The 14,161-nt window shown below is 38.8% G+C and overlaps 1 protein-coding gene across 2 annotated transcripts in view; it reads right to left on the minus strand.

The window, feature by feature from the left end:
• Positions 1-9,541: 9,541 nt before the first annotated feature.
• MARCHF5 (membrane associated ring-CH-type finger 5) overlaps positions 9,542-14,161 on the minus strand; it is a 55,005-nt gene continuing 50,385 nt past the window's right edge. Inside the window, exon 5 of one of the 2 annotated variants that reach the window (XM_079899273.1) lies at positions 9,542-13,580. In XM_079899273.1, the coding sequence (XP_079755399.1) occupies positions 13,464-13,580 (117 nt within the window). In that variant the 3' untranslated portion in view covers positions 9,542-13,463. The remainder of the gene's footprint in view (positions 13,581-14,161) is intronic. The other variant, XM_079899272.1, reaches the window with a different exon arrangement.

Consider the following 14,161-nt stretch of genomic DNA (forward strand, 5'->3'; position numbering starts at 1 on the left):
TTAAGAACCAGTATTTAATGAGTACTTAGGTGTGCCAAGCAATGAGATAAGCATTGTATATAGTCTGTGTCATTTAATTCTTACAGTATACTCTATTATAGAGTGTTATAATTCTCATTTTACGCTGGGGAAATTGAGGCACAAAGAGTCTGGTAACTTGCACAAGTTACAAAGTGGTGGAATTGGAATTGGTATCAATCCAGGCAGTTTAACTCCAGAGTCCATCCTGGTAACCACTATACTAGACTTGACAAATGCTTGTACAAATGTGTAAAAAGGAAACAACCAAAATGGATTGGGTAAATAGGACTGATATATCCAATACCACTGAACACTATGCAACTATTAAACAGCCAAGACAGAGCTACGTGAATAGACACGGAAAATAGCCCAAGATATATTTTTTGTGAAAAATAGTATGTTACAGAATAGGTTTATTGTGTTAAAAAAAAAAAGCCACATAGATGTCTTAGTATCTATATAGAAAAACGTCTGTAAAGGAAGATATACACCAAACTAATTCTAAGAATTAGGATGTGGAAGGGAGAAAACTTTCACTTTAAATTTTGATATGCATCTTTATCAATTGAAGTTTTTATAACAGGTACATAATATTTAGGGAATTAAGAAAACAGAAAAGTTTTGCTCTATAGGGGGAAAAAAACCCTTGGAAGAATATATTCCAAACTGTTGTCATTTCTGGGGGCTAGGGAGTAGGTTGACTTTTATTTGCTATGTTACATATATCTGTAATGTTAACATTTTTACAAAAGGAATGTATTAATTTTATAGGGTGAAAACCACAATAAATGTACATTTTACAAATGGTATTTTGCCTTGGTAAGGAGACAAGGAATCCATAGCATCTCGTCTTGAGAATCTTTTTTTTTTTAACATCTTTATTGGAGTATAATTGCTTTACAAGGTGTGTTAGTTTCTGCTTTATAACAAAGTGCATCAGCTACACATATACATACATCCCCATATCTCCTCCCTCTTGCATCTCCCTCCCACCCTCCCTATCCCACCCCTCTAGGTGGTCACAAAGCACTGAGCTGATCTCCCTGTGCTATGCAGCTGCTTCCCACTAGCTATCTATTTTACATTTCGTAGTGCATTATGTCCATGCCACTCTCTCACTTCGTCCCAGCTTACCCTTTCCCCTCCTCATGTCCTCCATCTTGAGAATCTCAATTGCATTTTTCCCGGTAACACAATTCCTTATTCCCAGTATTAGTGTTATTTAAAAGGTGGTATTCCATTTGCTAAAAACCACCCTACAGTTGAGATGAACTGTGCTGGGTCTGTGGGGACTGGCTTCTTCAATGGGAAACTTTCACTGGGGCCTGGACTTCAAAACACAACAATCAAAACAAAAGGAAACAAAATCCCCTAAGGCTGAAATATGTTTTTTCCCAGTTTATACATAATTAGTGGTACCCAAGGAATGCTCAGCAAAATATAGTTAGCAATCCCAAAGACTTCTGTCAGTTAGTTTAAACTTACATGAAAAAGATGATGGAAATATCAAAAACAGACACTAGTTACATGTGGGAAATGGGATTGAGGATATGCTTTGTTGACCTAAAACAAATAGACTGCAGGTTATTTCTCCAGCAAAAATGGGTTTATTCAAGATCAGGACAGAATTGTATTTCGGGGTCTGCAACCAAGGTGAGCCAAGTGCAAGTCCCCTCACAGCAAGAGAAAGAGAAACTTTTATAGAGGAGAAAGGAAGTCCAGAGGGCTATAGTAAAGAAAGAATGACTGGCTTTTCATTGGCTGAGTTGTTACCAGGAAACAAGAGGAGTCTTTCTTCTTCCTGTTGGGCTCTGCTGTCATCCAGACCATGAGAACTCACCCCTCTGGTCTCCCAACTCTATTTTATTTGAGGTTTCTGTTTATTATTATTTTTACAGATTCTATATCAATTGAAGTTTTTACAACAAGCACATGATATTTAGGAAATTAGGAAGGAAACGGGGTGAGGCAGACTTTAACTTCTTATCTTGTACTTTTATGTTTGACTCTTTATAAATTATAGCATACAATACTGTTATAATAATTTATTTTTATAAAAGAGAGATGATAGATTTATATTGTGAATGTGGTGTTTTTTGAATGTGTAGCATTTGGGGGGTTTTCTTAGACCATTTCTAAACTGACAACATGAAGTGTTTTCTGATAAAAACTACATGGAACTTGGACTTCCCTGGTGGTGCAGTGGTTAAGAGTCTGCCTGCCAAGGCAGGGGACATGGGTTCAAGCCCTGGCCCAGAAATATCCCACAGGCCACAGAGCAACTAAGCCCATGCTCCACAACTACTGAGCCTGCGCTCTAGAGCCTGAGAGCCACAACTACTGAAGTCCGTGTGCCTAGAGCCTGTGCTCCACAACAAGAGAAGCCACTGCAATGAGAAGCCCGCACACCACCACCAAGAGTAGCTCCCTCCCGCCGCAACTAGAGGAAGCCTGCTCGCAGCAATGAAGACACAACGCAGCCAAAAAATAAATAAATAAATTTATTAAAAAAAAACAACTACATGGAACTTGGCAATTTCTACAGTCCTTCACGTTTTTAGACAATGATTACTTTCTACAGGAAGTGTCAGATTTGTCAATATCCAAAGACAGCCAAACACTGGCGGAGAGAGTAAGATACAAAAGAATTTCCTCCTGGTACCTCTATGTTCAGAATTTAGGAAATCTATACTAGTGCCTGGTAAACATAGCATGTTAAGGAGTACATTCTCTAAAAGATACTTTTGGCAGAATTGTAACCACATAAAGGACAGGGTAAGCACTTCTAGCTGGAGCCTCAGGAATAGTCAATTCTTTGAGAGCAGGGCCCCCTGTATTGATCTGTGTAGTCCCAGTCCCCAGGCATGGAGTCTGGCTGGGAGCTTGTCCTTAGCAAAGGATGAAGGGTAAATGGGCACCATGTACGAAATCTACTCACAGTGCAGACTCACAGACAGACTTGAGTTATAATCTTGATTCCACCATTTACCAGTCTGTTGGCCTTGGCCTTGGCCTTCACCTCACTCAGCCCCCATTTCCTCACCTGTAAAATGGGCATAATCATAATTATACTTAGCTCTCAGGACTTTGTGAAGATTTAATAATGTACTGTGAGTAAATTGCTTAGAGAAGTGCCTTGCACATGGTAAGCAATCAACACATGATAGCTTAAAAATTATTTTTCTCCTTTAGAGTTCCAGTTTTAAGGATGAGAATAGAAGACCCGTTTAGCCTCTCCAACTCTTGGAAATCACTCCAGAATCAGACCAAACCAACGAGGAACAAAATCACAAACTGTATCTTTGATGAAATTGTAAATCCCAACTACTGCTGTCAAAAAGCAGATAATGCAGTGGGAACTGTAGCCGAGTAAAGGTAAATACACAAGCACCTGAAGAAGGGAAAACTAATGAGAGAGACTAGGAATCATAACACCTCAGAAGGCAGAGTGAAAGCAGGAGGTTAGTTTGAGTTTTTTCAAAGCTCCGGCAATCGAGCAAGTCTACCTCCTTCACTCCCACAGGATACCAGAGGTGTATTCTTTGGAGAAATTGAACCTGAGAAGTTCAGAACTTAAGAACAGTAAGTAGGGAACTCCCTGGCAGTCCAGTGGTTAGGACTCAGCACTCTCACTGCCGAGGTCCCGGGTTCAATCGCTGGTCAGGGAACTAAGATCCCACAAGCTTCGCAGTGTGGTACCCACATAAAAAAGAAGAGTAAGCACATGGAGAGCAGCAAGTGGGGTTAATAGTAGTTGAGGGCTAGATGGAAAACGAGAGGAATAAAGGACAGACTGCTGTCACTGGTCAGGGAGAGCCCTAATCCCCCTACCTGTTCTCAAGAACACTTGTAGCTTGCTTTATTCACCCCGACAGTAGATGGGAGGGCTGTTTAGGGAAAACAGTGAGTGGCTTGAAAACACTGAGTGGAATGTTAGATTGGATTATTTGTCCCAATTCTTTAAGTTTTTGTTTTTTTGATGTGGACCTTTTTTTTTTTAAGTCTTTATTGAATGTGTTACAATATTGCTTCTGTTTTTATGTTTTGGCTTTTTGGCCACAAGGCATGTGGGATCTTAGCTCCCCGACCAGGGATCGAACCCACACCCCCTGCATTAGAAGGCAAAGTCTTAACCTCGGGACCACCAAGGAAGTCCAATTCTTAACTCCCTAACTCTATTACACTGAATAAAGTTCAGTGTAATAAAGTTCACATCCTCATTCTTGCTGGGCCTCATAGTAAGTAGGGTATAGTGCCACATCCCTTGACTTTGTCTTTGACCATGTGAATTGCTTGGCCCCATTAGCAGACGTGAAATGAACAGAGACTTGAAATAAGCTTGCATGGTTGGGTTGCTGTCTTGCTGTCCTGCTTTTCACCATGAGAACAATATTCCATGGGTAGACACTGGTATAGGAGGATAAGAGACATGTGGAGCAGACTTGAACCCAACTTGAGGCTTGGGTCCAAGCCCAACAGAGCCAACCTGAAGAGGGGAGAAGGAAGAAATAAATGCTTGTGCTGTATGCCATTGAAATTTTGTGGTGGTTTGTAACGGAAAGGGGCTGACTAATATAGATGCTGACTTACGGAGGTCTTCCCCAAAAGAAAAGTTGGCTCTCTACCTTTTCGCTACACAGTGAAGGGCACCAATTGACAGGCATTTTGCATCCCTACAGAGCTTCCAGTCAGCTGTTTAGTGCATTACTTTTATTTTATTTTTTAAAAACATTTATTTATTTATTTGGCTGTGCTGGATCTTCAGTCATGGCACACAAGATCTTCTGTTGCAGCATGCGGGATCTTAGTTGCGGCATGTGGGATCTAATTCCCTGAACAGGGATCGAACCCAGGCCCCCTGCATTGGGAGTGCAGAGTCTTAGCCACTGGACCACCGGGGAAGTCCCTAGTGTATTACTTTTAAATATGAAAGGATAACCAAGGATCACCAGGCTCTCAAGGAAAAGAGTTCAGAGGAAATAGGCAATGCAGAGAGTAGAACAAAATATTTTTAAAAAACTAATAATAATCTGAGGAGATAAGAGAAGATATTACATCCACAAGCCAAGGTCAAGGACAGGGTCCTATTGCTATATGGAAAAATAAAAGATGGAAAATTCAGAGAATAATTAAGAGCTCTTAGAAATTCAAAATAGGATAGTCAAAATGAAAATTGCAAGAGAAGGGCTGGAAGTTAAAGTCAAGTAACTCTTGAAAGACAGTTGAATCATCAAAGGGAGAACATAAGAACATAAGAAAATAAGACTTTTTTTTGAGCTCTAGAGAGTAGTTTGGTGAAAAGCTTTGAAAAGAAATATAATCATCAATACCTCAGAAAAAGAGGGATGTCGAACTGGTTAAATAAAATTTTGCAGAAAGTTTATGGTTTTGGTTAATTACTGTAAGAAGGAAAGGACCATTAACTGATGTATAATTACACTGGTGAGAACAACCAACAAAATCAGGACAAGCAGCTGTTAGTGAAGAACAGGGCACAGCAAAGCCTTCAAAGCCTCTTAGAAATCTGTCAAATAGGTAAATTACGCTATGTTAGTGGCTGTATGAACTAGAAGTAAGAGCTTTCTTATAAAAGTAGACTGCAAGCTCCATGAGGGCAGGACTCACGTCTTGGCTCATTCATATGTATAGCAATAGATCTCTTTCTATATATACACGAGGAAATAGAGTTATGATTTGAATTATCACTATTCTAATAACTAAAAATTGGGGTTGCTTGATTATTCAGCCAAAGCCATCAAACCCTTGCCAGTTACTAACTCTCTTTTGTAGCAGCCTGAGGGCTGAGGTAGCACATTGGTTGTAACCTTAACAACCTTTGTTAAGAATTACATCATGGTAATGAGATACTATTACTATATACCCACCAGTATGGCTAAAATTAAAAAGATTGTTGATAGATGTCAGAATAGGATTGTGTCTTGGGAGGGATGTATTAACTGGGAAGAGGGCATTTTCTAGGGAGATGGAAATAAATATTCTATATGGTGTAGATTGTTGTCACACAGGGGTATACAGTTGATCCTTGAACAACATGGGTTTGAACTGCGTGGGTCCACTTATATGTGGATTTTTTTCAATAAAAATATGTATGTGTATAAAGATCCATTGAGTTGTTACCTTTAAAAATTGTTTATTTTACTGTATAAAATTAAAACAATAAAAAAAGACCTCACATTTAAAATCATTGAAATGTGGGAGACATCACAGTCTTGGAGAATGAGAAAATAGAATAGGCAGAGAAAGGAGAGGGGAGCATTTAGGGCACTTAACCTCCACGTTCTCACATGCTAAATGGGTATAAGAAAGAGTGTAGATGAACAGAAAACAAGTACATCAGGAATTGGCTCATAGGTGAATCATCTAAATAAAAACCAGTTGAAATTGTCCCTCTTCTGCTCTGAAGACTCAAACACTTGCTCTCCTCTGTCCTTGAAGACCAACTAACTGAAAAGCTTTCATGAGGAGGCAGATTCTAGAATGCCCATTTATTAAGTTATGGTGAGAATTATAGTTCTCATATGGACATACTAGCATACTTGTGACCTCACAATCAGCACATTCTTGCCTAGTGATTAAGCTGCAGGGAAAGACAAAGAGACCATTTTACTAATTCATCCTGGGTACCATCAAGGCCAGGACGGGACACAAGATTCAGGCAGCGTCTTCTTTAGATTGGTCTCTGTGGGCCTCTGAGAACTGTCTGGTGTACATAGCATCAGAGCAAGAAGAGCTGGATAGCTTCAAAGTGTATTGGCTTCAGGGGGAAGGATCTTCATGCCTCCTTCACCACAGGGATGCCCTTAACACCTGAGCCAGAAATACTTGAATTCCACCCCCTAAGATGTCTCACACCAGTAACTAATGGTTGTCACTGCGTGTCTCAGTTATTTATTGCTGCATAACAAACCACTTCGTTTAATTTTGTTGGCAATTGTGTGTGTCAGGAATTCAGAAAGGGTTTAGCCAAGTAATTTGTATTTGATCCACATGGCATTAGCTGGGGCAGGCTGGGGCTGGAGGATTCATTTCCAAGATGGCTCCATCACTCACATGTCTCCCTCACCCCCTCTCTCTCCATGTAGCATCTCACCCTCCGTGCACCAGTCTGCACATGGCTTGGGATAATTTGAGATGATATACATATATATGTGTGTGTGTGTGTGTGTATATATATAAAGATGTTGAATAGGAAATGCTCATCGGGAATTCACGGGTATAATTTGGGCTGGAGATATAAATCTGGGAATTATTATCATATTATAGAAGGTAGATCATCTGATGGATGGTCAGAAGTCTGGATGAGTTCACTTAGGTAGTGTAAATGAGAAAAGTCCAGGGACTGAGCCCTGGGGCTCTTCAACACTTAGACGTTGGAGAGGTAAATCAGATTTAATGAAGGAGACTGGAAATGATCAGCCAGTGAGGTAGGAAGAGAATCGGGAGGGTGGTACTCCAAAAGCCAAATGAAACTGTTTCAAGAATGAAGCTATGACTTTGTCAAATACTTTATATAAAGTTAAATGAGGTGACCATTAGATTGGATTGACCATTGGATTTAGCAATATGGTAACTCATGACCTTGTTTAGAGTAGTTTTGGTGAAGTGTGGGATGTAGGGGGTAAAGGCATGATTGGAGTAGGTTTAAAAGAGAAAGGGCCCAAATGTCTATCAGTGGATGAATGGATAAACCAAATGTGGTTTTATCCAAACAATAGATTACATTCAGTTGTAAAAGGGAATGAAGTACTGAAACATCTACAACATGGATGAACCAAGAAAACATGCTAAGTGACAGAAACCAGACACAAATGGCCACATAATATATGACCCCATTTAAAGGAAATGTCCAGAATAGGCAAATCTGGACAGGAAGTAAATTTGGGGTTTCCAGGGCCGGGTGGAGGGGGACTTTGAGACTGCTGATTGGTATAGGGTTTCTTTTGGGGGGAATAGAAATGTTCTGGAACTAGATAGGGGTAATGGTTACACAACTCTGAAAATACTATACTATACTATACTTCAGTATAAATCAATGATTGTACACTTTTTTTTTTGCTGTGTTGGTCTTCATTGTTGTGCGCGGGCTTTCTCTAGTTGTGGAGAGCGGGGGCTACTCTTTGTTGCGGTGCATGGGCTTCTTATTGCGGTGGCTTCTCATGTTGCAGAGCGCGGGCACTAGGTGCGCAGGCTTCAGTAGTTGTGGCACACGGGCTTAGTTGCTCCAAGGCATGTGGGATCTTCCCGGACCAGGGCTCGAACCCATGTCCCCTGCATTGGCAGGTGGATTCTTAACCACTGCACCACCAGGGAAGTCCCTTTATTTTTTTAAATATTCATTAGAAATATTTTCATATCATTATGTAAACAGCTCTTTCATTGTTTTTTTTTTTAGAGCTATATAGTATTCAATATGGATATACCATAATTTATTTAACCAATTCCCTACTGACATTTAGGTTGATTCAAATTTCTTGTTATTACATATATTGCTGCAAGGAATATATAGAGCAAATATATTTCAAGAAAAATTCCTAGAATTCGAACTGCTGAGTCAATGGGTACATGTATTTGTAATTTAGAAAGATACTAATTACCCTCCATACCAGTTTACACCCCAAACCATAATATAAAAAAATGGCCCATTTATTATCCTGGATGATATGGTATTTAATCACTTACGGCCCTTTCTGTGAATCAAGTACATCAGAATTAAATGACTATGCAAAACACTTTCTAAGTTATTAACTGAAAAGAGGTCAAGATTATATTTCCTTGTGGGGTGGGTGGAGTGGAGGGGGTCAGAGATCGACTAGGAAAGGCCATAAAAAAGGGCATTACTTACCTGTGCCAAATTATTTTCTCTCAGCTCTAAGTTCACTCTTCCTTGCCCAACTTTGTGATATGGAACTGGATTCTGTATACCATTTTCCTTTGGAACAACAGAGGGCACTGGAGTGACACTGCAAGGCAAAAATGTATCAAGATTTATACTTAAAGATTGTGCACTTTTAATTAATTTGGCTGCGCCGGGTCTTAGTTACAGCACAAGGGATCTTCGTTGCCTTGTGCAAGATCTTCCCTGTGGCATGTGGGATCTTTTTTTAGATGCGGCACGTGGGATCTAGTTCCCTGACCAGGGACCGAACCCGGACCCCTGCATTGGGAGTGCGGAGTCTTAACCACTAGACCACCAGGTAAGTCCCAATCGTGTACTTTATGTGTCTTAATTTTGGTGTACAATTATCTGAATTGGTAAATACACTGATACCCAAGAATACGTTGTTCGATGTGAATTATTAAAAGGTCATGAACGTATTACCTCTCAGTTCCTGTTACAGATTGTTTCTTGCTAATTTTAAACTAGAGACAGTCTGTATTTAAGGAGGGCACATCTTCTAAGATTTCAAAGTATTCAACAGCAGCCCATGAACGCTGCTAATTTGTGGAGTAGAGTAGTAAACAAAAGTAAAACACCGCCCCCCCCCCACACCCTTATGGATCTTACATTCTTGGGGGGGTAATATCATAATAAGACTAAGATCTGTTGTGTACTTTGAAGACTCTAAACATCTCAAAGCAGGTTTATTTCCCATCTACCAAAGGATTTATTAGCACAGTGCTTGGCTCATACAGGTGCTCAACAAACATCCGGTAAAGTAGGATACGTTGTTGGCCTACAGTAACCTTGGCAAGCTGTTAGCAGTACGATAAATCCACATGGGCTTGACCAGAACAGCCGAGCCTCTGTTACTTGTCCAAGTCTTCTACACTGAGCTGCAAATCCTTCTTCTTTTCCCTTTGCTCAGGATCTTTGTTCCAGGAAGGCAATTAAACATTTCATCGCTATACCCATTAGAGGGTGCGTGGGTGGCAGGTAGCAGAGAAGCAGCAAACTTGAGATCCCAGGGGACCAAAGAAAGGTTATGGGCAAACAAACCTCCAAGTTGGCACAGATATATTTAGTTTCTCTGTATATCAAACTGTCCCAGCATGTTATCTCACTTAATCTGCACAATAACCCAGGGGATTGGTTTTATAATCTTCATCTTATTGATAAGGAAGTTGAGGGTCTATCTGAAAGGTAAAGTAACTTGCCCTACAACCATTAAACATCAGCTAGAATATGCATCCAGGACTGACTCTATGGCTGTTTCTCTGCTAGTCTCAGACGGTGACAGTGAAATGATTTAGATACAATACTATCCCCATGGATGGAAAGGCCTTTATTTGATGTACTCATTCTGGAAGATTCTAATCTGCTTCAGAAACTAAAGTTCTTAGGATCTTGGAGGAAGCAACTTTTTCTGTGTTCCCAACCCACCTGAGTATACTTTGATACCTGTGGCATAAGACCACCCACAGATCTCGTCTAATCATAGTCCAAGTGGCTCTGAGGGTAGGTGAGGGGGGATTCATTTTAAAAATTAGAACATACTTGGAATTTAGGTTTGCCTGCTTATGAAATTAAGACAAATTTCTTTACAGTTCTTAAAAAATTCAGATTACTTGTACTAAGAGAAAATCTCACTAGTATCTCGATTACTATGATTTAAAAAGAATTAAGTAGGTACAGAATAAACAAATTATGTTTTGGAAGTTGTTCAACAGACAAAGTACACCTAGAGGACATAAAAATTCTTTATTTAACCTAATCCAGCCAGTGTTGAGATAGTCTGCTATGTTAAAAACAAGACGTTTAAAAAAATTACAGCACAGTTAGCAAGGCAGTGACTAATTAAGTCACTCAGTTTAATTTTATATTCTTCACAGTCATTTGATAATCATTTAATGATGAACAATATTTTCTGCCACTTTGGAGATAAGTTAAATTCTGCAAAGAAGAGAATTCTACTAGTTGTCATTGAATTTTATAAAAGAGGTTTAAAACATTATAGAAATAACACAGTAAAGAAACGTGAAAATAAACTGGAAAACACAAATATACCTGCCCATCCCAAAAGTCTTAATCTGTCCCCTAATGTTTCTCGTTTACTGCCTCGTTCCCTTTTCCTAGTGTTCAGCAATTAAGACACTACTGCTCTGTAGAGGCTATTTTGAGCTTAGCTAAAGTGCCTCTCTCTGTTTCTTTCATTTCTCAGTTAATCCTAGAAACAGTCTTCTAAGTATTATTTGTATTTCAGAGATGAAGAAAACTGTAGCTGAGAGCAAGGTGTCACTTGATGAAAGTCATACATACAGTTATTAAAAGCAGAATTAGGACCTGAACCTAGGTCCACCCAACTTTAGTCAGCCCATGCTTTTGTTGATTCAGGGTGGTGCAGGACACTTTCTGAAGAGGCTGGTACCTGGTACTTCTTGAGCTAAGGCTCTTTAGATTTAAATGTGTTCAATTCCAGGGCTGAGGCTACTCTGGTCCCCAGGCACTTGCAGTTCCCTCCCCACAGCCCTCAAAACTCCTTCTCCCTGCCCCTAAAGGATTAGAGTTGTTTCTCTGGCCCTCACAAGCCCTGATGCCAAACAAATCCAAGCAGTCATTCCCCCATTTTGGGCATAAAGTAATAAATGGGGAACTGTGTGCTTGTGTAACTTTAGTAAAGGCTGCTAAAAGCTGTTCTACATAACAAAATTATGCAGGAAATATCCAGTATGTCTTTTCATATTGAAAATTTAAGAAAGCCAATATATTTTATAAGCACAGCTATATAATCTGTTATTTTTATATATAATCATAGTTTTATATCTCCCCTTCAGAACTGTAGCAGTGATCTTAATATAAGGCTCACTGTCAGTCAAATATTCCCTTCCTCCCCAAGTAATTACAACTTTGAATGTTCAATAGCCATTCACATAAATTTCATGTTATAACTCAAAATTAAGACATTCATACTATAGAAAGGTACCAGTCTTAAATTACTGAAGTTAACATATACTACTGTAATCTAACATAGCTCAATCTATACTTGCTACAATCCTAAAGAGAAGTGGCCACTTATCAGTAAGGGGGAACATTCATATTGCCATGCATTAGATACTGTGAACAAGAAAATAAATAGGGTTTTTGGAACTATCTTTAAAAAACTTAATACTAATTGATGAAAATCACTCCAAGACCAGATCGCTGAACATTAAAAGGGTCACTACTGAAGAGCTTAAAATAAATAATTGCTTTTGAAAAATGAATATAAAACTAGTTAAACAGTGACTATTAAGGTGCTAGCCTCCTCAGTATGACAAGCAATTTAAATTTAAAAATATTAGTATTGGTTTTTTTTCTTATAATTTGACAAAAACAATGACCTTAATATTTACTCAAGACTTGTTTTCATAATTATTTCCTCACTGACTGGTATAAAAACAAAGAGCTCAAGGCCTCACCTTGGTTTACTCACTGCTGGTTTTCTACCTGTTGAAACTAGACTGTAAACTACATGAAAGCAGGAACCAAGTCTGTCTTGTTCACCACTGTATCCCCACAACACTTTGCATAGTGCCTGGGGAAGTAGGAGGTGATCAACAAACACCTGAATAACTGAATCGATGAGAAAGGAGAGGAAAATAACTTTATTTTTTGCAAATCGTTCTCTGTGCTCAAACTACTATAAACTGGCAGTTCTAATTTCTAGAAACACGAATTTAAAAACCTTACTCCGGTGATGGAAAGACCTGATGTCGCTGTCTCTGTCTCTGCCTTTCTCTCTCTCTCTCTCTCACTCACTCACACACACACACACACACACACACACACACACACAGTAATTAAGACTGCATAAGTCAAAATTACAATATGAATTATGAGATGTCAACATTATATAAATAAAATTTAATAGTGAAAAAGTGATCTGGAAGCCCTGTGAATTTTTACCCTACATGTTTTGGAGGATATCACATGGGTTAAGAAAAACACAGCAAAATTGCATTTGTTCAGATAATCATTTGAATGTTTACATACATTTTTGGTTTGTTAATTATGTATAACTAATTTACATTTCCTCATATTAACATATACTCCTGTTTAGCTTGTAATCAAATTATGCCAGTGAGAAAAATCCTCATAGTACCTTCATTGAATTGCTGATTCTAAGAAAACACTGAACATGAACATGTACAAAAGAGGCCTTTGAATAAAACAGCATGTGCATTTTTAAATATTTGCACAGTTTGATCTTTACATTTCTGTCTGAAGAAAATATGAACAAAACTCAGGTTCACCATGCTAAGATAATGGTTCAGATGACTGCCATAAAAGAAGTAGATACAAAACAATGAAAACAAATCACATCCTTAGGTTCCGTGATTACTGAGAGGGTTTCCCCTTCCCTAAGTGCTTTATTTTACTTCTTAAAAATATGAGAGCAGCAGCTTATCGCAAGTCTCCACTACTGTGCATTAATGATGGAATCAAAACAACACAACAGACTCATAAGAATGAGAGGACTGCAGAACAATGAGAAGTCACAGTTTTATGCTTCTTCTTGCTCTGGATAATTTAGAATTTTGCGGTGTGCCTGACGTAAATATTGCTGCTGTTTGAAGTAAACCTTGAATGCTCCTTTAATGGCAACAAAAGCAATTCCACCCTAAAAAAAGAGAAAAATTAGCTTTTTATAATGCAGATTTAGAGGAACATAATAAAAATCATTTTACTTAAATCACAAAAGACACAAGCATTGTTGCTAATTCAGATGACCGCAAATGAAATAGTTCTCTCTTTTTTTTTTTTTACTAGGGGTAAGATAGGAATAGACTATTAGAGGTCAGAAAGCCTTTATCCTCTCTGAGTAATCTTCCTTCCACTTAGCTCGAAATCCATTCTCACATAGTAGAGAGAATGCCCAGGCATTATATGCAGGCTGCTACCAGAGGGGAGAAGTGGGAACAATAATAATGACATCAAACAACATAAGGGCTTACTATGTGCTAGCACTTCAAATGAATTATCTGATTTAACCCTCACAATAATCCTGAGGTAGCTACCATTACTATCTCCATTCTACAAGCATAGAGAAATCAAGAAATTTTATTTAGGTTTCTCAGAAAGGCAATGTCTGTGATAGGATTTGACCTGGGCAGTCTGACCCTAGAGCAGAAACTTTTCAACACTATCTTTTGGGAGTAATGATTCACGCATATCCCAGGAGAGAACTCCCACAGCATAGTT

This window comes from Stenella coeruleoalba (genome assembly GCF_951394435.1).
Source record: "Stenella coeruleoalba genome assembly, chromosome: 16".
In the NCBI taxonomy this organism is placed as follows: domain Eukaryota; kingdom Metazoa; phylum Chordata; class Mammalia; order Artiodactyla; family Delphinidae; genus Stenella; species Stenella coeruleoalba.